Source organism: Podarcis vaucheri (genome assembly GCF_965113315.1).
Source record: "Podarcis vaucheri genome assembly, chromosome: 11".
NCBI classification, from domain to species: domain Eukaryota; kingdom Metazoa; phylum Chordata; class Lepidosauria; order Squamata; family Lacertidae; genus Podarcis; species Podarcis vaucheri.
The window spans coordinates 60,044,385-60,071,450 of record NC_138749.1 but is presented as its reverse complement, the minus strand read 5'-3'; the positions used below and the strand labels follow the sequence as shown (position 1 = coordinate 60,071,450).

Genomic DNA, 27,066 nt, shown 5'->3' with positions numbered 1-27,066 from the left:
GCCTTGAAAATAAGACAAAAATGACTATCACAAAAACAGTTCCTTGCCAGCTTGCCGGCTCTTAGCAACTTTAGCCCATTTGTGGAACATGGGAAGCTGCCTGCTGCTAAGTCAAACCACTGGCCTGCCTACCTCTTTAGTGTCTACACAGACTGGCAGCTGTTCCCCAAAGTTTCAGGACAGGGGACATTCCCAGAACTACCTGGAGATACTGGGGAATGAACCTGGAATCTTCTGCATGCGAAACTGATACTCTGCCCCTGAGCTACAGTGGTGTGCCAATAACCTACGAAGGCAAGGAACTGACTGCTTTTCCATTTATGAAAGGAACGTCTCCCCATCTGATTAGCTAAAGAGGATTTACACCCATCACAAGCAGTAGGTGGGTGGCTATTTAAAGTTTGCTTTAGTAACTGTGAACATTAATAATTGTATGTAGTTATTTGGATAATATAAAACAGTAATTCTCAAACAGTTCTCCACACACACACACAGTGCCACAGATGCAGTCTTGAGTGCAGTGAAACCCTTATAGAGACCTGACATCATCGTTTATGAAAGCACTCTGAAGGCAACTGGTTCCTTCCTGTCTCAGAAAGCATGGCTTTGCAGCCCTTCTTCTCCTTCAACTCATAGACTTCAATCTTACAAACAATCTTCCAGCAAGATGAAGTTCCCGGCTCATCCTCTGAAGTGTGATATGCCCTTAATTACTTCAAAGATAGCAGTGAACGTATCGGAGGTCCCAATAAATTTGTCACAAACGCCAGACCGCAAAAGTCAGCACAACTTACCATTTTAAGTTTCTTTATCGTCACTTGGAGCTCATCCACTTCAGCTTCGTATTGGCGCTTGAGGTCATTCAGAGCCTCTTCTGTTTTCCGCTTCTCCTACAGGCATGATATATTTGTTAAATTACAAATGGCAGGCTTAAGCAATGCACTTTTACACAATCACATGTCTGGGAAGCATCTCTTCCCATTACAGTGCAACAAAAATATTTTGGGCTACCCTTAATGTTTCTACGCGTGGCTATGCATGTGTGAGAGTTGGACATATGCTTATGGATACATGTTGTGCAACCCATAATATGAAAAGAAGTGCGGGGGAATCCCATGGCACTGCCAAGCAAGCACACAAAATACAAGGTGACTGTGTCATAAGTCAGCCCTGCATCAGTAATAACTGTGTACATGGTTACCATTAAAATTTATAGTTCAGTACTAACCCACAAAGTAAATATCACCGAAGGAGTGCATTTACATTTGGGGTGTCATACTTCTTAAAATTGCGAGCAGCACTGAATGAAGGACAGAGTAAAGAATGATAAGTGAAATAAGTCATCACCGGCCAGCCTTGCTATTTCTATCTAGGTGGTAAATTGACTGATACTTGGCAAGATGCTTATCAACTCGGACATTCCATTGTGTGTGTGTGTGCTTAGGGAAATACTGATACATTTATAAGGTGGGTTCAAAGTCCATGGTGAGGCCAGTGCTCAGAGAACTGTGGGATCAGCTGTGAATTACCAGCTGTGGTTTGGACTTCACAAACAGCAGCCTCACTGCCTCCCCTACTAATTCAACAGCGTAGCTAAACGCTCCAGAGCCTCAGGGACATTTTAGAAGTCCCATGTGGTCAGGTGTGCAGCCCTGTCATTCCATCGCTGCGCACACACAAGCTCTTAGGGCAGGCCTGCACAACTTGCAATATCTTCTACAGTACACACATCACAAGAGAAAGGTAGTCTGCTACTCAGGTAGTGGGCCCTAACTAGATGCTTAACAAGCCCCCCATGTGAAGTTCCTGGAAGACAGCAAAAGGAGGAGGTTTGTCAACATGGCTGGCTGGTGGGGTCAATTGCCTAAGCGAGTCACAACTTGGGCCAGCTTGCCTTAGGCTTGGGGTAGGGAACCTGTGGCCCACCATATGTTGCTGGACTTCAACGCCCCTCATCCCTGGTCATGCAGATGGGAACTGGAGTCCAGCATTAACTGAAGAGCCCAGTGTTCATCACCTGCACCTTAGGCGCAACTGAGAAAGCCCTCTCAATTGTGGACACAACCTTTGACAACTCAGAGGCTCCTTCAATGAGTAACTAAGCAATCGAAATGGGTGGGAGGAAGAGTCGCTTGCATGCAATTTAAAGAACCTGTGCTCTGTTGAATGTGCAGTCTGGAGGCACCGTATTTTTCGCTCTATAAGATGCACTTTTCCCCTCCTAAAAAGTAAGGGGAAATGTGTGTGCATCTTATGGAGCGAATGCAGGCTGCGCAGCTATCCCAGAAGCCAGAACAGCAAGAGGGATCGCTGCTTTCGCTGCGCAGCAATCCCTCTTGCTGTTCTGGCTTCTGGGATTCAGAATATTTTTTTTCTTGTTTTCCTCCTCCAAAAACTAGGTGCGTCTTATGGTCTGGTGTGTCTTGTAGAGCGAAAAATATGGTACTTAGGAATGAAACACAGAAATGCAGCAGCTTAAAACTTCTATATTACTACTAGTCAGAAAACAACTAGTTCTAATTCTTCTATTAGGGCCTGTTTTAGAGCCACCACATTCAAGGGAACTGTATGCTGACTGCTGCTATACAGCAGGCAAGTTGCTTGCCCATCATGTGGATCAGGCAATTTCTCAAAAAAGTCACACACACAAAAGCTGAGCTAAAAGAAAACTCCTGGTATAGATACAACCAGATACAACCAAAAATGTGCATTTTAGAAAAGAAAAGTTCCAATTAAAATGCACACCAGCCTCTATCTGGCCTAAAAAATGTTTCTCACAGGCACTGAAAACAGCACCACCCCAGCCACCCTTTCCTTAATAATGCTCCCCACCCAAAAACTGAGGTGGAGAAAGCTCTGACCTTCATACCTTTCACATCCATGGCAAATTGGGAGGAGAAAGAATGCAGAGAGAAAGGTTTCATGTATGAAGCCTCAGGCACAGAAGCCAGAATCTCTTCACTAATTTTCTTAAGCAGAGAAGCCAGTTCTAAAAGAAATATTACGGCTATAAACATCAACTATTCACCTCCTTCTTGATTTTATGCTCTGCAGCCTGTATTCTCTGGTCCATCTCCTCTTCTAGTTCACCAAGCTGCATTGCTGCTTTATCTTGTGCTCTAAAATGTAAGCATTCACACAAGGCCATCTTGAGAAACTTCAAAGAAAATTGAGAATACATGGTTTGTTCCATCCCTAACCTGAATCGGTGGCTCAAGATGTTCCAAGTCAGGCATCTGGGGAAAGGTGAACAAAGACCTTGGTCTCATCTGCAAAGCAGCATCATTCCACTTTAAACAATAACAGCTCCCCCCAATGCATTCTGGGGACTGTAGTTCGTAAAGAGTGCTTGAAGTTTGAGATCCCTATGCCAGTAATAGAGCTACAATCTACAGCAGTGGAGTCCAAACTTTCTTCAAAGAGGGCCAGATTTGATGAAGTGAAGGGCCATAAGGGCTGACCAAAGGGATAACCAAAGTTGTTGAAGTTGTTGAGCTTTTTTAAGGTTGAAGTTGTTGAGGTTGTTTTAGGATTTTACCCCAGGAAATAAACTGCCACAAGGGCTGCATTAAACTGACTGGTGGACCCGATTAGGCCCCCAAAATGGACTTTGGACATGCCTGATCTACAGAGTAGTTCATCAGACAGTACCTCTTTCCAGGAAATTCTGGGAATCACAGCACTTTGGAAAGAACAGAAGGTTTCCTAACAACTCCCAGAACCTCTTACGAACTGCAGTTCTCAGGCAGGAAGCCGTGGCTGTTTAAAGTGGTATGATACTGCTTTAAATATATAGTGCAGATTGGCAACTCCAAATTAAAGTCACCTGATTCTCATTACTGTCATTAAAAGCAACCGAATTATCTTAGCATGGTACATGCTACACAGATATCCCAAGCATTGTAACTGCTTAGGACATCCAGTTACCAAGGCTGTGGCTGCAAATGATGTGCAGAACTGAATGTGAAGTGGTTTTCCACACACCATTCTGAACATCTTCTAACGGCAGCACAAAGAAGGCAGCTTCATTTTCCGCTTCCCTTTCTGCTGCCAACTTCCTGTAAGGTGTTACCACAAAAAGGTAGATCATCTGGGACCTAAAACTGTTGCTTCTCATGGATATACACCATTAGCAACAAAATTTCACCAGTCCTATCAGCCTGGATGTCATACTGCTTGAACAGTATATAATTTCCTTTTTACATATGTGTGTTCAAAGGTATAACTTTAAAGTAAAACAAACTTCTGAGAGGACATTTTTTTTAAAGTTACAATCCTGATTCCATAAGGAAGGAATTTTGGTTGTGTCCAGCCACATTATGCTCACTGAAATGAATGGACTTAAGTTGGTTGTGTCCATTAATTTCAGTGGGTCTACTCTGAGGAGATAACCCCATGATTGCAAGGAAAAAACATAGCATGAAAAAGAATGATATTAGCTAATAGTTCTGCCTTTGGATCTTAAGCACTTCATTCAGCTTCTCAGAGACTCCAGGACAACCAATGCTAATTTTGACTTCTCACACCCACCAGCCTCATCCAACTCACAGTGAAATTTTGGCAGTTGAATGCTGCCATTAACATTATCATGTGACTTTAAACACCACCATGTACTGCAGACAAAAATGGTAATTGTTTCACTGTGAAGTACAAAACATTTGACTCTTACCTTTTTACAGCTATGGCTAAGTTTTCCATCTCTGCACTCTGAAGCTTGATCTCTCGAATAAAGTTCTTAATAACATGCTCATAAGGTTGAATTAATCGCGGTTCCACGATATTGATGTTCTGATACAGAACACTGACCTGTTCCTGCCTGGAAGAGAAAAAAAATTACTAATTAAAGCATATGCAGATTTTCTCACAAATAATCGGTTTATATCTCATCCAGAGATGGCTGTTGAAATGGCGAAGGAAAAAGCACTCCTATTCAGTTTTCGCGGGTTAGGCTTTCGTACCACGAACCAATTATATTTAACCCTTACAAAATTGTTAGCATTTCTTTGGTTATTGGCATCAACTCAGAAGAGATCTGGATATCTTCAAAACAATATTACAAAATGTTTTGGAAACAGTGCACAATAATTAATGCTTTTACTGTGGGGACAGAGGCAACTTCTGCACAACTTTCTGAGGGTCACATGCCAATGGGAGGGTGAGGTCAGAAGCAAAAGTAGGTGAAGCAACAAATGTAATTCTTTGCCTTTGTACGGTAGGCTAGTTTCTACTCAGGCGCATCTCTCTCTTCCATCCAAGCAAGAGGTATAATGGGAGTTCAAAGGCAAATTGCAGCCAGACAAACACTCTTTGGGGTGCAAAGCAGGGCCAGTGAGTGGTGTGGCCTGGGGAGAGTTTGGAGGGCCAAACAGAAAGGCCTGGAGGGCCACATCTGGCTCCCGAGGTTCCTCACCACTGACTTATGTAAACTTGGTAGAAAACGGTTTGCTCCGTGTAAATGCCAACTATGATACTGGTTTTGTGCCCAGGCATGTGCTGGGATAGCTTAGTTCAGGGGTCGGCAAGGTTTACCTCGCCTGGGCCGGTTCACTCCAGCGGAGATCCCTCCGTGGGCCGGATTGTGCGCGCGCAATTGCCGGCATCTGTGTATGCACAGGCGCGATTTCCGGCGCCATGGAAGCAAATCCCCGTGCCACGCTGAGCCAGTTTAGAACAGTGTGCAGGGACTCACTGAGCAGGCGGCTCAGTTCGGGAGTGGCTTGTGGGCCGGTTAAACAACCCCAGTGGGCCGCTTGTGGCCCATGGGCCTTAGGATGCCAACCCCTGGCTTAGTTGGTAGAGCAGGAGACTCTTAATCTCAAGGTCGTGGGTTTGAGCCCCACATTGGGCAAAATTCCTGCACTGCAGGGGGCAGACTAGATGAAACTCGTGGACCCTTCCAACTCTAGAATTCTCCGATTCTCTGTTGATGGCTCCACCTCCTAGGCATCCATGCGTGGGACCAGATACCTGCCGTTATGAAGCCTTGGGGTGAGCAGCTGCTTGCTCATAGGCTTCCATGCAAGTGGCTCTCCTGATCACATGGGTGGCCTCCTTGTGTAGAAGACCACACACCCAGCAGCTGCTTCAGCACAGGCTTTGCCAGTTCAGATGTGTGCCCCAATGAATGGGTGCCTGGGGAAGGCCAGGGCCGAAGGGGCCAGCTCTGCTCCCCAATAATTGTGTGAAGAATATATATATAGTGCAAGGTTTTAGATGCAACATAAACTTTAGAGAAGTGGACAGAAACCAGCAAGCCCACGCCCATGCACGGTTAGTAAGAAAGGCAGCACAATAAAAGCTTTTCTAGGATGCTGTAACAAAAATTAACTTAACTCAACCGATAACCTACCATTGGATGCCACTGGCGTTCCTGTTGGGATAATTAAAGATAGTCAATATATATGATCTAGGAACTGCAACCAAAATACTCATTGGAATTGGTGGTGGATGAATCAGGGCAAACTGACGTGGTTCTGGAGGCCAACTTTCATGGCAAAACATAATAATAATAATAATAATAATAATAATAATAATAATAATATTTATACCCCGCCCATCTGGCTGGGTTTCCCCAGCCACTCTGGGCAGCTTCCAACAAAATGTTAAAATACAATAGTCCGTCAAACATTAAAAACTGCCTAAACAAGGCTGCCTTCAGATGTCTTCTAAAAGTCTGGTAGTCGTTTTTTCTCTTTGACATCTGGTGGGACGGCGTTCCGCAGGGCGGGTGCCCAATTTTATTTTTACAGAAAGGTAAGCAAATTTTTCAGTGCACCTTCCGTAAAATTGTCCAGACATGTAGCTGTGTTAGTTGGCTGCCGCAAAAACAAAACAAAAACAGTCTTACGTCATCTTAAAAACTAACAGATTTATCATGGCATAAAATTCTGTGGACGAGGGCCAAGCTTGTCAGGTGCATGAACTGTTCTCCTCAGTTGGCAAGTATGCACAATGGGAACGGGGGGGGGAGATATAAACAGTGGCGCAAAACAACAGCGAGAGGCCCAGTCTGAGACAATTGTGTGCAACGTTCAAGTGTATATAAGATAAGCAAAGTGGCAATTCACTATGGCAGTACGTTAACTCACCCCTGTAGTGAGAGGGGATGCCATTGTCTCTATTCAAGGCTAAATAAATAGAATCAAATTCCCCGATAAATTCTAGTCCAACAGCTTCACACTGTGGTCTCCCTTTGAAGTTCCTTTGTTTTAGACTGACAACTGCCAGCTCAGTGAGCAAAGTGTCCTGGGAGACTGAAATGTTCGTGCACTTGCTGATTGAATGTTGCCGTTTCTTTATGTCAGATCCGTTTCCCATTTGCTCCTTTGTGCAGAGACTGACTTGCTTGCCCTGCGTTGACCACAGAGGAGCAATGCTGACAAGGACACACTGCGTTGGGGAATGACCCTGGATGGCATGGCTGATATTACGAAGGAGAACAGCAGTGCGGCCTGAGGAGATATGCGAAAAGAACTGGCACCTGGCTGGATGCGGTAGAGTCTGGCCAAGGCGTTTGGCTCGGTTATTGGGCCTGTTGATATCTTTCTGAGTGCTCTGAATAATCAGAGAAAGCGTCTGAAGTGTCTGCGCAGCTTCCCTCACACACTGGTGGACAGGCAATCTCCTGGGCACAGAATCTTTCTGGGGACACAGTCTTCCAGACTGGCATTGTAAGGGGCATCAAATATCCTGACATATCATTTTCAACAAGCAGAGCAGGAAGGTATTTTTCGCACCAGACCTTCCTGGAGGAGGAAAACAAGAAAAAAAATATTCTGAATCTCAGAAGCCAGAACAGCAAGAGGGATCGCTGCGCAGTGAAAGCAGCAATCCCTCTTGCTGTTCTGGCTTCTGAGATAGCTGCGCAGCCTGCATTCACTCCATAAGATGCACACACATTTCCCCTTACTTTTTAGGAGGGAAGAAGTGAGTCTTATAAAGCAAAAAATATGGTAGGTTCACTTTAAAAAAAAATCCACACTTTGTTTTTTTTAACAACCTACTTGCATAAAAATCACCACAGCCTTGATTCAGTCAAAGTTATTAGGTACGTAAGACTGAATCTCAGGAGGGATAAGGGTCATTTAGGGGGTTCAGTGCCAAGCTGAGATTCGAAAAAGAGGCTTCCACTTCATAGCTCTGAAATGTTCAGCCTTCGCCAACCTAGTTCCCGGAAGATGTTTTGAATTACAATAGTGCGCTGTAGCCCAAAACACATGGAAGGCACCAGGCCAATTTAATGATGATGGCATATAAAAGTTTGTTTTGTTTGTTTGTTTACCACCTGCTGTCAGGCATGTTTAAGCCGCTTTGTGGGTCAAATACTTTTAAAGATTTTTCTCAGGGGGGAGCGACAGGTTTTGTTTCTGCATGGCATGCATGCATCAGAGCATGTTATTTTATTTATTTATTCTACACCCCACCATCTCAACTTCACAATACACATCTCCCCACCGCCCTGCCCCCTCCCTTTCCATAGAGCCCTTGTAAACCTATCTTCGGGAGCTGAGAAGCAGGCTTCGTGGCCCTATTCTGACAGTGCTACCTTTTGTTCTGGATCTCAAGCGCGTCACAGCTGCTGTTCTTGGAGATTTTTCAGCTTCAAAGATTAAACAAACAAGAAGCCTGAAAGAAGGGAGGTTGAAAGCTTAAGGCTCAAACCCCCCGCCCCCCCCCCCAGCCATGCTGTTCAGTCTGCGCCTGCTGAGCTCGGCTAAGAAGAGCTGCTGCTGTCACAAACATATGGCGGCAATTGCGGGAGTTTGCTCAGCTTATTTGATCTCAAAAACCACAATATGGTTTCATTGTTCCTCGCTGGCCCAATTACAACTGTCAAAAGAGCTTGATTCAGCAGACTCCGGCGGCCTACATTTATGCTGTGCCAGTCAGGTGCAAGGAGCGAGAAAACACACCGCAGGCAAGCGCAACAGCGCAACCCTCTCCGGAAGCACAGGGAGTCACAAGGAGGCGATGGGGTCTTTTTAAATTAGAGGCGACAGCGGGCAATCACCTGAATGCTTATATACAAAAAGGCTGAATGAGATTTGAAATTAAAAGCACGCGTTGGCAACTGCTACCACCAGCCCCAGAGCCATTTTGGAAACAGAAGTTTTTTAACTACGGTCATCTGGGAAGGCAAAGACATCCTTAATCTTGAGTGAATGGCAACGCCACCAGTTAAAGGCTTCTGCGGGGCGGCGACATTGTATGGGCCATTCAACAGGAACTCCACAGCACCTTCACAGAGGCACAGGGTACCAGAAATAGAGATTTACAAAGCAATAGAGAAATATAAATTAACAAGCAGTCCAGTCTTCAACTGGGTTGGGTCCCACTTTCAGCTTGTGGCCTGATCTAAGGTCAGTCACAACAGTAGCAGCAGCACCAGCAAATATATGAAAGAAAGGAAAAGCGTTGGGTTCCCAAATGCATGTTTGGATTAAAACAGGCATAGGCAAACTTGGCCCTCCAGCTGTTTGGGGACTACAACTCCCATCATCCCTGACCACTGGTCCTGTTAGCTAGGGATGATGGGAGTTGTAGTCCCAAAACATCTGAAGGGCTGAGTTTGCCTATGCCTGGATTAAAGGCAGGTGTTCAAAAATACTGAAGACTACTGCTCTGCTAGCTAGTCCATGAAATTGCATGGGGCATTTAGAGGAAAGGGCATGTGGAAATCATTCTTCCCTCCTGCAGTTTGTATCCAAGTAAGTTCTTCTCGGAGTAAAACCACGGAAATTAAGGGACTTAAGTTAATCATGTCTATTACCTTCAATGGGTCTACTGCTAGTATGACCAAGACAGGATATAACCCCATGTTTCAGATCACTTGAGATTATTGTTTCAGAGCAACCCCTGATTATCATTACCTCTTACTGTAGCTCAACTGATTGAAATGGCACCCTGGTAACCTAAAGACTGCAATATTCCAGGAGAAATATGTGCAAGCTGGTTCATCAATGCCGCCAAATATTGTGACCATTTGTTGAAAATGAATTATTAAGGAGCAAAATATTGTGTTCAAAGTTCCCATTAACTTTGTCCTTTGCTTCTGCATCAGAGACGAGTCAGAAACAAAATCCAAATACCGGAATCATTTTAAGGAATTTCTGATCCACATACACTCAAATACATTTCCAGGTAATGAAATGATAATGAGAAATCTGTCAAACCTGAAGCTTGAGTCACCCAAGCTTGAAGAAGTGCATTAAGATTTGGAGTTCCACTTGTGGCTGGAGGACAAAGTCATTTTAAAAGCTGTCCCAAGCAAAGTCCCCAGCCATCGTGGTGGAGTGAGGAGTGGCACTGAGATGGTGACTGACAGAGCTGTGTGCCACGTGACCACTTCTGAGCCCCCTAAGCTAGTCTGTTGCCCTCAAGAGCAGGAGAAAACCAAGTTTCGTTGCCAGAGTTAAAACAAGATCCAGCTAGCAGCTCAGTCAGCTTCTGGATATGGAATGGGAGTTTGTCATCTTGTTCTTCACCTCAGGATACAAGCGTCTTGGACTAGTCCTGCTGCACTTTAATACAGAAAAAGGACTCAAAACTATGACTAAGCATCCGTGCATCTGCCCCCATATTACTACTCTGTGCACAGCCCACACCCAAGGAAGTAGGAGGTGAGCATGATGTTTGGCTGGAGATAACAAGCAATCCTTTCCCCTCACGTGGGATAGTGAACCTAAGTCCAGATTAGACTGCTTTGCACCGCCAAGTACCTAACTTTGTCATATGTCTCGATTCACCTCAGCTATCCCATTTTGACCATCGCTCTGTCTGAAGTGATGCATGAGAATTGCCATTCAGTAGAATCAAACGGGTGGTGCTGTGGTCCAAACCGCAGAGCCTAGGGCTTGCCAATCAGAAGGTCGGCGGTTCAAATCCCTGCCACAGGGATTGTTTGGTCCCTGTTCCTGCCAACCTAGCAGTTCGAAAGCATGAAGTGCAAGCAGATAAATAGGTACCACTCCAGCAGGAAGGTAAACGGCGTTTCCGTGCGCTGCTCTGGTTCGCCAGAAGCGGCTTAGTCATGCTGGGCACATGACCCAGAAGCTGTACGCCAGCTCCCTCGGCCAATAAAGCGAGATGAGCGCCGCAACCCCAGAGTCGGTCACGACTGGACCTAATGGTCAGGGGTCCCTTTACCTTTAGAATCAAACCAGGCATCTGCACACTCACACTATGAAAAGCTATGGCAATTCACTCTCTCACTCTATTAAGCAGCTGGACTGCATTCAAAGTGCTATGGCAAACACTGTATCCATGGCATTGCGATAAGGACTAGCTGCTGAAAGGGAGGCAGATGCTTACAGTTACACAAACTCTCTTTGCACATGCCTCATTCCACCACCAACTCAGCAGTCTGCTATACCTGAGCAGCCTTTGTTTGGCAACCACCATCTTACAAAAATAAGAATAACTTTGCCTTTCAGAAAACAGGACAAACCAAGGATTCCCTTCCAAGTTTAAAAAGCACCTGTTCTGCAAACCTTTCTGGTTATGTTGTTTTAAAGATAACACACTCACACAATCCATATTTTTTTTTAAAAAATACATATATATTTAAGTGAAGGCTTTAGGGATTTCCAATCTTTTTAAAAAATAATGTTATAACAATTTTGTAAGATACTGAATAGATAAAGTTCTTGATCATCTGCATTATTCTACATAAGCCCAATATCTCAAATGGGCAACTGCAATCTATATTCAGTTAATATTTTCAATACAGGAGTTTCTGATTCAATAAAACAGAAATACAAATTACGCAGCTCTTGCAAGTTCATATTAGAATCATTACAGGCTACAAGGAGGCCATGGCAACACTTCAGTGCTTATCTAACTAGAAGCAGTGCCTACAACCCTCTAGCCTTTTTATTCAGAAATATAAAGGAAAAGACAAGCTACAGTGTTCTAGCTGATTGGTCAGTAAGAATGAAATCTGAACCAATCTTCCAGTGTCCTAACCAATGGTCGCAAAGCTACTGAAATGACAGACAAGTGTAAGCAGCTTATTTTAAATATTTATATGGCAAATGCATACTAAGCTTAATTAGATTCTTGTTGTATCGTGTAGATTCATTCCCAGTGTACTCTTGAGTCCCCTTCACTGCATTTCTAGCAGTGAGCATTGCTTGGTGTACATTCACCACTAAGGGTTAGTGCTCTTTAGATGGAAGCATAACTTTCTTTGCATCCCTTTCAACAGCCTCTGGGTGGATAATTTGCACTCTCACACTTCATGCCAAAGGAGCATCTTGAACTCGGGGAAACGGTGTTCTAATGTGATTCTGTATGAAAGAGCCTTATTAAGCCCACTCAGAACACCATGGCAATCGATACATGGATCAAGTTACAGGACTCAAGTGTCAAAGTGAACAACAGCAATGCAATGATCCCCTTTACGTATGTTCCAGAAAATCAATGATAATTTTTACCTTTCCTTGAAAATCTGACATCTCAGTTCCTTTTCATAATCAACTGCAGCCTCATATAACCAAGATGCTTAAGTGTAATTAATGCATGAAGGGGTTAAAACCATAGAGTCAGCTGTCCTGCTAGATTTAGCTAGGTCACACCCTCTCACCTCTTCCACCATGTGAATCCAACTAGTAAGGCTGTCTAAACTGGATTTTCCAAGCTTAGACAACATGGCTTTAGCAAGCCATCTTTATGTTTCTGTACAAATAATTTAGAAACTCTTACCATTTTTTAAGCTAAGTTGTACAGCCTGCTTTTTCTTGCTGCTATCTGGAAAAGCACATAAATCTGACCTTTGATGCCTGGAGCTGCCAGGGACTGAACTCAGGACCCTCTGCATGCAGATAAGATGCTCTGTCACTGAGCTATGGCTCTTAAATAAAGGAGGCATCTGACTAACAACTACCCAAAGCAGGATGTTGGGCCACATCAGGACTGGCTAACCCTTTGGCCCTTTTGATCTTGCTAGACTCCCCAACCAGCGGCCATGATGGGAACTGGACTCCAATATGACAGGTTACCTGCCCATGGCCTAGATCAGCCTTTCTCAACCTGTGGATCCCCAGATGTTGTTGAACTACAACTCCCATCACCTCTAGCTAGCAAGGCCAGAGCTCAGGGATGATGGGAGTTGTAGTCCAACAACATCTGGGGACCCACAGGTTGAGAACCGCTGACCTAGATGGAGCCTTAATCCAAACCTAAACATCTCTTCCTATGTGGCTAATTAAAATTCTTTAATTGATTGTGTTTTATTTATCTATTAAGAACACTTCTAAGTCTGTCCTTTAGCCTAAGATCGCAGGGTACAGTACAATGATCAATACATAAATAATTCCAATATTATTAAAAGAGCAGGTAAAACAAATCCTTAAAACCATAGTCCATAAAACCACTTAGAGCCACTCACTGACTCCTTAACTGAAGCTCCATACTAGCTATAGTATCCTACAGAAGCCCAGGCAAACAGCTTTACCTGCTACCAAAAAGGGGGGAAGCTTTTGGGAGATACGGAAGGAAGTGCAGTATAAATTATTATATACAGTTGGAAAGAAAGCCCATCTTTGCTGTTCTCTGTCATACAAAGCTCAATAGTACAGCAGAAGCAAAATGGCCTTTGAAATCTGACAGAAGAGACCTTACACCACTCACAGCAAATAATCTACTCAGAACAGCAAGCCCAACTGTTAACATTGTAAGCAAAATGATGGTAACCAATTATTGCGGATGAAAGAAGCTTGCGATGCAGAAATGCACAGGGTGGCATTTCTTTAGCATGACCACTCCCTCCTCTGGCATCCCAGGGTGTCACCGTTACTATTTGGTCACTGCACCTTTCACGTCACAGCATGGTTGGGTGAAATGGCTATCACAGATCAGCTATCACAAACAGAGCCTTCTTACTGTGCAAACACAGGGCCCATCCATAAAGGCAAACACGGAATGTGATATGCTTGTCACAAGATAATTTATCACCTCACAGGATTACGAATGCTAAGCCTAAATCCTCGTTCTTGACAATATCTGTTGCAGGCCCAGATAGTCCACTTCCTATGCGTGTTTGTTACTCAGAAGGAGAGCCCACCAAGTTCAATGGGCCTGAGGATGCAATCCTGTACATAGTTACCTGGAAGTAAGCTCTGCTGAACTCTGCAGGACTCACTTGAGTTGACATGCACAGGATTGCATTAATAGTCCCAGGTACATAGGATACACATGGGACGCGGGTGGCGCTGTGGGTAAAACCTCAGTGCCTAGTACTTGCCGATCGTATGGTCGGCGGTTCAAATCCCCGCGACGGGGTGAGCTCCCGTCTTTCGGTCCCAGCTCCTGCCCACCTAGCAGTTCGAAAGCACCCCTAAGTGCAAGTAGATAAATAGGTACCGCTTTATAGCGGGAAGGTAAACGGCGTTTCCGTGTGCTGCGCTGGTGCAGGCTCGCCAGAGCGGCTTCGTCACGCTAGCTACGTGACCCGGAAGTGTCTTCGGACAGCGCTGGCCCCCGGCCTCTTAAGTGAGAAGGGAGCACAACCCTAGAGTCGGTCACGACTGGCCCGTACGGGCAGGGGTACCTTTACCTTTACCTTTACATAGGATACACAGGATTCCACAGGAGCATAAAAAGCTGCCTCATAGTGAGTCAGACCACTGGTCCATTTATCTCAATACTGTTTACACAGAGTGGCAGCGTCTCTCCCAGCCTTACCTGCCCCTGCCGGGGATTGAACTTGCAACCTTCTACATGAAAAACAGGTGCTCTACCACGGAGCTATGCCCTTTCCCCAAACTGAGTTGCAATTCAAGCTGAATGGAAACCTGTGCTATTGTCATACATACGGGGAGAGGGAGAGAACACAAACCTAAGAAGAGCCATTTGGATCGCCAATGGCCCATGTAGATCGCATCCTGTTCTCACATTAGCCAACCAAAAGTCTGCGGGAAACCAGATGTAGGACCCAAGAACAAAAGCACATTTCCCTCCAGTGGCTTCTAGAAACTGGTATTCAGAAGCCTAACTGCCTCCAATTTAAACCATCCATGAGACAGAGAGGAACCTTTGGTTGCTTTGATCATTTCACATACGGAAGTTATTTCTGGTCGATAACCTGTACATTAAAACAGTTACAAGAATCTGATTTCACTGCTCTGCAGAGTGAATGAATTTGCCTTTATACCAGTGTTAGAAACTTGAGATAGATATGAAAGCTAGGAGCTAAATGGCACCTTAAACCGAGCTTATGTGCGCAACAATGGAATGTCTAGGCACACTTTTTTATATAGCAAGAAAACAAAGCTGAAAATGAATGAACTACAGCTAAAATATTATGTTCATTTTTCACATGGTCCAGTCCTTCCCCTGCCCACCCCCTAATATTCTTAAGAGGGTCTCTTCTCCAGTCTTCAGAGTAGCTGGAAATGGGGAGGCAGAAAAAGGTCCCCCTTTCCTTCCACTCTGCCGTTTTGATCTGAAATCTTAGGCCATGGGTAGGCAAACTAAGGCCCGGGGGCCAGATCCAGCCCAATCGCCTTCTAAATCCGGCCTGCAGATGGTCCAGGAATCAGCGTGTTTTTACATGAGTAGAATGTGCCCTTCTATTTAAAATGCATCTCTGGGTGATTTGTGGGGCATAGGAATTCGTTCATCCCCCCCAAAAAAAAATATAGTCCTCCCCCCCCCACAAGGTCTAAGGGACAGTGCAGTACTGCGCTCAGAGTTCATAAACTTCTCACGCTAATGAAACTCTCTGTCACAAAATGTACCTAGAACAATAGGAGTTTCAAACACTTCTCTATACCAAATTCGACCCTTTCTTTCTGACTGCTTTTCAGCCTCTGCTTTGAAGTCGTAGGAAGTGGCATATCCAGTCTCAAAAAAAGACGCGGAGTGTGGCGTGAGAAGAGTCTGTTCCAAAACTGCTCCTACCCCAGTGTAGAGGGCTGCCATTTGGACAGGGCTGCTATAGCAGATGGATCATCTACAGATGAGGAAGGGGCAGTATTTTCACAAGAGCCAAAGCAGCACAAGCGTGAACTTCCTGCCCCGCCTTAAATAGCCACACAACTACCCTTGCTACAGTGGCGTAGCGTGGGGGGTGCAGGGGGGCGGTCGCACCGGGCACAACATCTGGAGGTTAGGGTTAGGGGGCGCAAATCCAAGGGTTAGGGGGTGCAAATCCACGGGTTAGGGGGTGCAAATCCACAGGTTAGGGGGCGCAAATTACTTGCCTTGCCCCAGGTGCTGACAACCCACGCTACGCCACTGCCTTGCTATTCCAGCTGTAAATACAGCCCCAACACTAAACAGAAACAGATGCAATAAAAGATAACGATTTATTTGTTCATTTGTTTGTGTTCAATATTTTCCTTGTAAGCTGGGCAGCAACTGCCCACTCCAAAAATAGGGAGGGAGTGGCAAGGTACACTTTCTTCTTCTTCGCAATGTGTTCTGCAAACTTTTACAGAACTGGGGTGCCGTCAGATAACCATTGCTGCTTGCTTTGGGGTTTCTAAAGCAGTAAGAGAAAAGACCTGAAACCCACAGAGAGTAGCACCATCTGCCTGCAGTAATGGACAAAAAGGAGCCCAGAAGCGACGTGGCACCTTGCAGACTTGTAGCGCAGGATATTTCAAAGATATGGATTGCATCATAAAATATTCTCTTAAGGGCCTCTTATCATTATTGGTTCCCCCCTCTCCCATCCCAAAGTCCTATTGCAGCATGACTGGATTGCCACTGCCTAATGTTTTATCTCAAACAATGGGGGGCAGAGAAAAGGCTGTGTGTGTGTGTTTTCTTTTCTTTTAAAAAACACACACATAAAAATGTTTATGTGGACAGAGTGGGCCGTTGCCACCAGTTAATTTCTAAAATTGCAAGAGGACGCCTAGAAACTAAATCCTTTGACTTACAAGCTTTGTCTCTTTATCCCTTTATCTTAGAGACAGTGTTGTTCAGCGGCTAGTGCCAAATGAGGAATCCCAAGTTGAAAGGTCCACTAGAATAACTAACTTGGGTCAGTCACACTCTTTCTCCCCACTGAGCCACTGTAAGGATAAAATGGGGGGGACGGACGACTCTGACTGCTACCTTGAGCTCCTCAGAGGAAGTGAGGGGGGGGAGAGACACAAATAAAGAGCTAAGAAATACCATACTTTTCTGTGTATAAGACTAGGTTTTTTTACTAAAAAATAATGTTTAAAAAGGGGGGTAGTCTTATACACGGGGGCAATCTCCCCCCATTTTCTTAATTTTGAGTCCCCCAAAATAGGAGGCGTCTTATACACGGGGGCGTCTTATACATGGAAAAATATGGTACCTCACAAGCTGACCAGTGACAGAAGGTAAACTGCCTTTAGGGATGTTGCCTTGTTCCAAGCAGGATGTCCCTGTGCACACTTTAGGAGGGGGGAATCTACAGCCCTCCAGATGTTGTTGGGCTGCAGCCCTCTGCATCCCTGAGCACTCGCCCTGCTGACGGGGGCTGAGAGGCGTCGGGAGTCCAACAGTTTCGGGAGGACCACAGGCTCCCCATCACTCCATCATTCCTGAAAGGCCGACAAGTTTTCCAGGCGGAAAGGTGCATAGGAATTCCTACCGTTGTCCACTTTGTAGTGAGTCGCTGCCAGAGAGGAAAAAGCCGGCAACGCTACTCGGCACATGCTCAGAAGCCCTTTTACATAACACCCTGCACACCCCAGATGTTCTGGCATTTCGCCTGCCTGCCTGCCTTCCTCCCCGCGGTTTTCTCCTCGCTCGCCCCCCAGTCCGGCAGGGGACGGCGGCGGGGCTTACCTGGGGATGAAGCCGGCCTCGTCCCCGAGCCGCTGCTCGAACTCCCGCCAAGCCTGGCTCGGCTCCATCGCCGCCGCCGCCGCCTGGCTCAAGACGTCGCGGGCATCTGCCAGCCCCGGCTCGTCCGCCCCGTCCTCGGACGCCTCCTGCGCGCTGTCCCGCCGCCGCCGCTGCTGCTGCCGCCTCCGGCGCTGCGTGGCGCCCCGGAATCCGCGGAAGCCGCGGGCGAACTCGGCGAAGGTGATGGCGCCGTCGCGGTCGGTGTCGAGGCGCTGGAAGATGGCCTCGGCCTCGGCCGGCCGGACCCGCAGCTCGGCGCACAGCGCGCCGAAGTCGTCGCGCTCGATCCGGCCCGAGCCGTTCACGTCGCAGGCCCCGAAGAGCGAGCGGAGCCAGGACACGTCGTCCAGGGGCCCCTGCTCTCCCCCGGGGGAGCCCATCGGGCACCCGGAGGCTGGATCCGGCTCGGAAGGGCGATCGCAAGCGGGACCAGCAGCACCCGCCACCCAGCCCAGCCACCCTGCCCGCGCCCAGGCGCCGCGGGGGCCGGGTCCCTTCGGCGCCGCCCCTTCGGCGCTCCACCCCCTCGGCCCAGAAAGTTTCTTCCGAGAGCCCAGCGCCATGCGGCGCGCCCGCCCCGTCCCGCCCGGCGGCCACCTGGAGCGCCCCGTTTGGCCGTGGAGAGGCGGCCGCGCCGTCGACGCCTCCCAAGAGCAGCGCGGGGCCGGGAGGAGGGAGCGGCGCGCCCCAGGCTGTTCCGTCGGAGCGCACGCCTCCGACTCTCTCTCTTTCTTTTCCTCTCGATTTTAGGACTAGTCAAGGGTGCAGAGCGCACGTCGGGGATTAGACGCCAAGGCGTGGATTTCAGGTTTTGCTTAATCCGGACTAGGCAGCCTGCGGCCCCCAGCCAGTGGCCATAGATGTAGTCCGTAGGGAATATAAGAAGTAGCCCGCCTAACAGCACAACCACGGTTGGTCTCTTAAAGCACCGCTACCTCGTTCCTCTTAGCCAGGGGTCAGGAAACTTTTTCTGCAGGGGGCCGGTCCACTGCCCCTAAGACCTTGTAGGGGGCCGGACTATATTTTGGAGGGGGGAAATGAACGAATTCCTATGCCCCACAAATAACCCAGAGATGCATTTGAAATAAAAGGACACGTTTTACTCATGTAAAAACACCAGGCAGGCGCCACAAATAACCCAGAGATGCATTTTAAATAAAAACACACATTCTACTCATGCAAAAACACGCTGATTCCCGGACCGTCTGCAGGCCAGATGTAGAAGGTAATTGGGCCGGATCTGGCCCCCAGGCCTTAGGTTGCCAACCCCTGCATGTTCTTAGCTGAAAGTACCAGGAGTTAAACGTGGGACCTTGAGCAATGGTCTTATAACACTCCAACTTAATTTATAAGGATTCTATCCGAAACTTTTCTTGCCCAGGGAGGTTTTTCTGCCTATATAGAGATGGTTGCTTTGAAAATCTCTTTATCTTGGCCAAAAATCACTAACCTGTTCACTGCTTCCTATAAAGCCACCCGTGGAAAACCCCTTCAATGGCGCAAATACACAATGGGCGTTATTTCTCTTGCATCCCTGAGGCTGCCGTTCTGCGCTCACTTACCCAGGAGTAAGTCCAACTGCATATGAGACTCGCTTCCAAATAAACTCCCATAGGGATGTGCTGTAAGTTATTTCAGTTGCTTAGCTAAGGCATCAGACATGTTTTTGTTTGCAGCAATCCTAAGCAAGTTGAACTTACTTCTGAGTAAACACATTTAGGATTATATTGCAAGTGTGGCTTGCTCATACCCAAATACATAGAACTGCAGTCTACTCAGGCTTTTTCTACTTAAAATCACTTACTCAGAACTAAGTCCCGTTAAACATACTGGGAGTGTGTTAAAATTGCATGGAATTTTCACCATGAGGCATCTTTTCCATGGAGACATTCTTTTCCCTCATCTCACTTGCATTTTGTATTTGTTAAGAGACAGTTTCCTTATAGATATGTATGTGGAGAGTCTATCTAAATAGGTTTATGTGAAATAGAATTACCTTCTTAAAGGACCTGTGGTCCTGCTGCTGCTACTGAACTACAACTCCCATAATTCCTGACTGAGTGCCACTGCTGGGAGTTTCTGCGTACACCATACATTTAAAGCACATGACTTCCCCAAAGAATCCAGGGCACTGTAATTTACCCCCTCCAGAGCTACAGTTCCCAGCACCCTTAACAAACTAGTTCCCAAGAGTCTTTGGGGGAAGTCATGTGTTTTAAAATGGATGTGTGCATCCTGGGGACCAAAAACACATGGAAGGCTACAAGCAAAATGCTCAAGGAGCTGCCTTTTAATTCTGTGGCTGACCATTGGTCTAACTAGCCACAGTTTGTAAGTTCTCATATATACCACATTTTTCACTCTATAACACGCACCAGACCATAACACGCACGTAGTTTTTAGAGGAGGAAAACAAGAAAAAAAATATTCTAAACGAAATAGTGGATATATGATTTTTGTGGTTCATGCTGTGGCCACAGACATGTGATCCAACAGTGAGTTTGGAGTAGCTCAATGCAAAAATCCTGAGGATCCATGTGGATCCATGCTTTGTAACCACGGAGGAGGGAAGGAAGGGGAACCATGGATCCTCTGCTCACGACTGCAGCAGATCCACCCGCAGGCATTCGCTCCATAACACACACAGACATTTCCCCTTACTTTCTAGGAGGAAAAAAGTGAGTGTTATGGTGCAAAAAATACAGTATTTCCCTGTGCTCCTGTAGTCTTGAAATCTTTTAGTTGCATTGGTCAAAAACTTGGTCAAAGGACCTAGTAGACCTTTCCATGTGTTGTGCCACTAAACTCTGATCTTGTATCGATTATTGCTGAATATAAGGGGAAAACTGAAAGGAACACAATCTCTTTTCCTTACTATATGGGGTTCTTTCAAAGAGTAACAAGTCTAGACTTTACAAGTGTGTGGCTTCTAAACATTAAACACACTGACCTTTCTGCTTGCAGAACAGTGTGCTCAAAATAAATCACCTGAGAACCAGAGAAAGGAAGTGGCATAGAGTTGCAACACTGGTTTTGCGAGGTTGGGATTCGCTAAGAAAAGGCTCACTTGCTGAGCAGGTTTCTTTGCTCTAACTACAGTTAACAGATATCACTTAGATTGTATTGCCTGCATATATTACAAGGACAGAAACAGACCAGCTGCCTGTTGAAACAGAAAGTGTGCCAATATATTTTCTGGAATATGAGTCCTTAATCAAAATAGATTCATAATTGACTATTATCTTCACATAATGCTGCTGCTCCCTGTGATTTTGGTTTCTATCCACCTATAGAACAATTGTGGTTTTTTTTGCTTCAAGGAACAGGCAAAATAAAGGTCTTAAACCTGCAGGCCTACATTAACACTAGATGAGCTGGTGAGGGAAGCTGTGCATGCCCTCTAAGAAAGAGTCTTGGATTCAAAAATGGAACTTGAGAGACATGGGGAGATATGTTCAATAGCTAGATGAACAGCCCCCCAACCACTCAGGCCAACATACTGCATGTGCAGCACTGGCAAAATGCAGGACTGTGAGGTGGTGTAGTCATCTTAAGCATATCTGGTTCCGCTGTGCAAAGATCCCTCTGGCGCCCCCCCCCCCATTTCCCAGAGTTTTTTAGGGAGGATGGTGCTGCCGGCGGGGCTAGAGGAGGCAGGCAGCAGCTGGAGGGTGGCTCCTCCAGCGGGGAAGAGGCGGAGGCTGGACGCAGTGCCTCCTGGATCAGCTGGCCGCTTTGTGCCACGGTGGCCACGGCAGAGAGGCTCTGGGTGCAGTGCTGCTTTGGCGCGGCATGGCGGAGGCGGGCAAGGGCGGCAAGCTGATACCGGGAGGTGCCGCATCCAACCTCCGCCTCTTCCCTGGCACCCTCCAGAACTTGGCGGCCTGGCGCCCCGCGCCAGTAGCCTCAATGGGTAAGACGCCCCTGGTGACACATCTTTTGGCACACTCCAACCAAGTTTCAGGAATGGGCTGAAAGAGGGTTACAAACAGGTTGAATACATTCTGTCCCAACCATTCAGGCCCTTTCCCTTGGCTCTCTTCTTAAGATCAAATATGACGTCTTTGAGCACTGTCACAGGGATGTAACCTATAAAATGGATGGCACTGGTTGTATTTATTCAGGCTGCCAATTTCCACCTATGAAGGCTTGGCACCACCCAGCCTATTCAAGCAACTGGCAGAAAAACCACCCAACAAAAGATGATTTATTTTTATGAGCAGTAAGAGTGGGCGTTGGGAGACGCAGCTCTCAGCATAAAAAGAGAAAACAAAGCTTTGTTCCAATATGTCTTATACATTGGGGGGGGGGGGAGGACAAGAGATAGCAGTTTGAATGCAACCCCAATTTAAATTAAATGTTAAAAATGTGTCAGATTTGGTCTCTAGTCTACATAGTGCCCTCTTTGAATTCAATGACTGAGTAATTCTGGTAGGTAGATGTTATAAGAATTTTTAGGTCTTATAAATATATAATGAATGTTCATAAATGTACCAAGCAAACACATATATAAACCACATGTCTGAAACCCATAAGGTAAAAGGACCCCTGACCATTAGGTCCAGTCGTGACTGACTCTGGGGTTGCAGCGCTCATCTCGCTTTATTGGCCGAGGGAGCTGGCGTACAGCTTCTGGGTCATGTGGCCAGCATGACTAAGCCACTTCTGGCAAACCAGAGCAGCACACGGAAACGCCGTTTACCTTCCTGCTGGAGTGGTACCTATTTAACTACTTGCACTTTGACGTGCTTTCAAACTGCTGGGTTGGCCATCCGCGTCCCTTCTGAAACCCATAGGAAAAGTCCTAAAGCCATTTTGACTCTTTCAGTCACCTCAAATATTTCTCTACAAGGTCGAAGGAAATGCAGAAACCTCCCCATTGTCTCTGTCCTCACAAATCCTGCCTTAAGGGCACATTTAAGGTGTAAATAGGGTGAGCCTGTGACCTGGCTTAGGAATTAAGTATTATCATTAAAAATAATGGCCAGACTCTCCAGGTAATCCAGTCAAGTGACCATTAACAGGTAATCTGGCAGACAGGGTAAAAACAATGCACTCAGATTTCTGTTGTAGACTGCCTTTTCTGTGATGTAGATATGGTGTATCTGGGGGGTGGTCTTGGGCTACACCCCTTCTGTGATGTATGTATGATGTTTCGGGGGGGGGGTCTTGGACTACAGGGTGGGCACACCTTTGTTCTGGGTCCTCCTCTCTCCTGTGTGTGGGGAAGCACCCTGTTGCAACAGTTAATAAAGATCAGACTTACTAGCTGCTTTGCTTCTCAATATTCTCTGGTTTGTCTCTGTTATTTTCTCCTGCCGATAGAGAACCTACAAAATGACTCTATATGGGCTCTTGGGTACCCCATAAGGGGAAAGGAGCAGCTTAATGACTTAGAACATAGATATCAAAGCAACCATTCATTGAGGTAAGACTTTTTCTATCCTATTTCACTGTAAAATAAAATTCCAGTTTCAAAACTCAACTAGCTTTAGAACCTAAAAGCAGTGTTTTTTTCTGGGGGAACGCATACCCCTAAACATTTTGTGAATCTTTGTACTTTTGTCCATTTACTGTATTTATTTTTCCCAATCTGAACTATAAAATGGTGATTTCTGTGAGTCAAAATGAGAGTACCCCTAAACATTTTTTAAAGCAAAAAAGGACTGCCTAAAAGTATAATGAAGCTTTCAGAAATCTCCCAGAGTGTTTCATGTAGGCAATCATGGCACCAATTTTGTGATGTCAAATAAGACATGTAACCATTAGCACACTTCCTGTGGACTCAATGTCATTTTTACTCCATATTTACTATATTTAGGCACCCCAATGCTCAACATTAGAATTTCCAAGTACTGGGTGATTCTAGCACCAGTTTTATGAGGTTGGAAATTATGATCAGTAAGCCCAATCCAGAAAAAGTCATAAATAAATAAATAACTCTTAACATATATATTAAAGTTCTTATTTTATCCTCTCTTGCCTCACTCATTGCAATCATCAGGACTTAAATGTGGTCCACTACTTGTGATTCACAATTCAAAAATATGTGTTTCTGGCTATATTCACCATGTTTTCCTGCACACATCTTAAGCACATACAAAAAAGTACGTAGATCCGCTTCAGCTCCCTAGCTGAGTTTTACCTTTGTAACTGGATTGTCCCGTTTATGTATTTATTTATGTACTATTTCTTTATGTAAAATAGTTCTATCACACTTTTCTTTGCACAGAAAGAAATGCCGCTAACGTGAAAATCATTATTTATTTATTTTTTAAAAAATTAACCAGAGTAAGTTGAGTGTGTGGGGGGTGCAAATATTAATAATATAATATAATATAATATAATATAATATAATATAATATTATATTATATTATATTATATTATATTATATTATATTATATTATATTATATTATATTATATTATATTATATTATATTATATTATATTATAAATCTGAGTGCATCAACAGAGAAAGCCTTTTCCTTTGTTGAAGCCAAATGTCAGTTTGGAAGAAAGTGCAAGAAGATAAATAGGTACCGCTCTGGCGGGAAGGTAAACGGTGTTTCCATGTGCTGCTCTCGTTTGCCACATGACCCGGAAGCTGTACGCCGGCTCCCTCAGCCAATAAAGCGAGATGAGTGTTGCAACCCCAGAGTCGGCCACGACTGGACCTAATGGTCAGGGGTCCCTTTACCTTTTTTAGGACCTCTGTAGTATGTGGCAGGCTCATCTGTGTCTAGATAGCTTCTCCATTCCTCATACTTCTTCTACACATACTTTTAAACAAAGAATAAAATATTAATTAAGTCAAACACTTTAAGCACAATTTATGCTTATTGTTTATTGTACTTTTTCAAATTATGTTAAACTGTATCTCTTGCAACAGCCTTGTGCAAAGTAGACACATTTCTCCTCTCTTATTTCACAGATATTGAAGATACAGTAGCAACAGAGATAGTATCTGGATTAAAGTTAAGTAGAGGTAGATTCTATACCTTGCCCAAGTATAAATTTGTACAAGTCTTCTTAATAAAACTCTGAGCAGGAAAAACTAATGTAATATATCTTTGCTGAATCAAAATTGTTTTTTGTGAAGTTCCTCATTCAGATGACAATTTAGTAGCTGCCAGGTCATGCAGCACTTTAACGTTTTTATTGATTCTTTTAATGGAGTCCAGATCAGGCACAAAGTGGCAACCATATAAATGAAGTATCTTCAGTCTGGGGAGAAAAAAACAACATTTGTAGATAGTTCATTAATTTATTTTACTAGTCATCTGGCAGCCACAGAATAAGTCCCTGAAAATATGTTGCTTCCTTTTAAAAAATGCCAGAGGGCCTTTCCTGTAAGATGCTCTGCAGATAGTAGGATGAACGTGCGCTACGTGCGCCACTGAAGCCTCTACCAAGTAGCTGTTGACTTTCTGGGAGTTTATAGTTTTATCATCTGTTAATGGGGTTATTTATTTGGGGTGGTGACAGAATGAGTAGACCACCCACAGGCTTTTCATGCCAAAGGTCCAGGTTCAATCCTCAGCATCTCTAGGTACAGCTGAAAAAGACCCATGAAAAACTGCGGCCGGTCAGTGTACATGTCCTTTCTCCAACCTGATGCCCTCTAGATGCTTTGTACTACAACTCCCACCATCCCTGATCCATAGCTGTCAACTTACAGATTTGAAAATAAGGGACCAGCAGCCAAAATAAGGGATTTTGCTTAGTTCATACAGAAATCCGGCACTGATGGAGCCATGCTGCTTTGGCTGGGACTGACTGAGTTTTGCAGGGAGTTGGACTACATGATCCTAAGGGTCTACAACTCCAACCAAAGAGGAGTGGCAGACAAAACTGATGAACGACGTCGAGATGGCAAAGCTTACAGGCAGAATTAGAAACCAGGAAGAGGACCTCTTTAATAAAGAATGGGGGAAGTTTATAATTTAGTTGAAAAGCTATTGTAAAGAGTTACATACATTGGTAGGATTGACAGAAAACTTGTAGTAAAAATTTGAACTATGGATGGACAAATGATTTATAAAAATAGAGTTATGAAAGGGATGGAGAGGGGGAAATCACTACACTAAGATGTTGCACTGGTTGGAGGGTATGCTAAGCAGCACGTCGGGGCTGCTGTCGTCCTGGCGCGAGGAGTTCCATTGGCCCCTCCCTGCCCAAGGGGGGGGGCGAGGGAGAGAGACTCTCGCCCGCGAGCCCGGCATGAGGCAGTTGCGGTGCCACGGCGGCCGCTGAAGCGCCGCCCTTCTGCGTCCCTCCCCATCCCCTCCTCTTCCTCCTCCCTCAGGCCGCCTCCTCAGCCACCGCTGCCGCCTCCGGCTTCCCCTGGCAGCGCAGCGGAAGTCTCGCAAGAGAGGGGCTGCCTACCCACCCGCCACCGCCTGTCTCCTCATGACACGCCCCTGAGGGGGAAAAGGGAGAGATGGAGACGTGGCAGCCCGTGCGCGCGTGCTCTCTCGCGGCAGAGGACCCCGAGCCACTGCTTCCCTCGCGAGCCGGGCGAGCATGAAACTCAGGAAATTTAAGGGACATCATCAATAAGGGACAGCAGTGGGACACTGTGCTGGGATAAGGGAGTTTCCCACCAAATAAGGGACGGTTGACAGCTATGCCCTGATCACTGGCTACACTGGCTGGAGCTGATGGAGGTTGTACCCAAAACATCTAGAGAGCACGATCTGATTTGATATAAGGCAGCATTCCATGTTCTTAACAGCTAGGCATATTTTCCTGATGGACTAGGATTCTGCCTTCACTGGGTAATAACTGACAAGAGCTGGGAGAGACAGCAGAGACACAGTTTGAAGCCAGTTTGGCAGTTATGAATTTGGAAAGAGAAAACTAAAGGGAAGCAGAGGGGAGGAGGCAAGCTCTCTTTTTTCCCCATACAACATAAATGTTTAAAAGGTGCTTCCTACTTCACAGAGCGAGCCCACTATTTCTGGAGAAACAAATGTGCTAACTCCTTGCAAATCCAGTGACAGGAGCATGAACTATTCCTGCTTGAAGACTGCCAGCACTTTTTGGAATTCTCAAGCTATCACCTTGAGAGATGTCAAACTCTATCCACAAGAAAACTAAAATTTGATTGTCATTCTTGATTCTTGTTGCCAGGTCTCCTTCTGTACTAACAGCTCTTCTTCTGCTGGTAATACAAACTTACTTGAAGCACTGCAAAAAGTAAGAGGTATTTCTACGACTGAATAATATCAAAACCA

The 27,066-nt window shown here is 45.5% G+C and overlaps 2 protein-coding genes and 1 long non-coding RNA gene across 6 annotated transcripts in view; 1 reads left to right on the top strand and 2 right to left on the bottom strand.

Moving 5' to 3' along the window:
* The window catches only part of RASEF (RAS and EF-hand domain containing), a 36,813-nt gene extending 18,530 nt beyond the window's left edge, over positions 1–18,283 (bottom strand). The window contains exons 1-5 of one of the 2 annotated variants that reach the window (XM_082191767.1): positions 17,770–18,283; positions 6,350–6,370; positions 4,670–4,816; positions 3,029–3,119; positions 795–890 (exon numbers count right to left, since the gene is read on the bottom strand). In XM_082191767.1, coding sequence (XP_082047893.1) covers positions 795–890; positions 3,029–3,119; positions 4,670–4,816; positions 6,350–6,370; positions 17,770–18,209 — 795 coding nt within the window. In that variant the 5' untranslated portion in view covers positions 18,210–18,283. The remainder of the gene's footprint in view (positions 1–794; positions 891–3,028; positions 3,120–4,669; positions 4,817–6,349; positions 6,371–17,769) is intronic. The other variant, XM_082191768.1, reaches the window with a different exon arrangement.
* Positions 1–27,066, top strand: part of LOC309542799 — a 390,515-nt gene that overhangs the window by 60,814 nt on the left and 302,635 nt on the right. The gene's annotated exons all lie outside the window — the stretch shown is intronic.
* Positions 24,518–27,066, bottom strand: part of LOC309542661 (uncharacterized protein) — a 37,042-nt gene continuing 34,493 nt past the window's right edge. For 2 of the 3 annotated variants that reach the window (XM_082241512.1, XM_082241510.1), the window contains one exon: positions 24,518–25,054. In XM_082241512.1, coding sequence (XP_082097638.1) covers positions 24,934–25,054 — 121 coding nt within the window. In that variant the 3' untranslated portion in view covers positions 24,518–24,933. Of the gene's footprint in view, positions 25,055–25,613; positions 27,020–27,066 lie in introns of those variants that run through there. The other variant, XM_082241511.1, reaches the window with a different exon arrangement.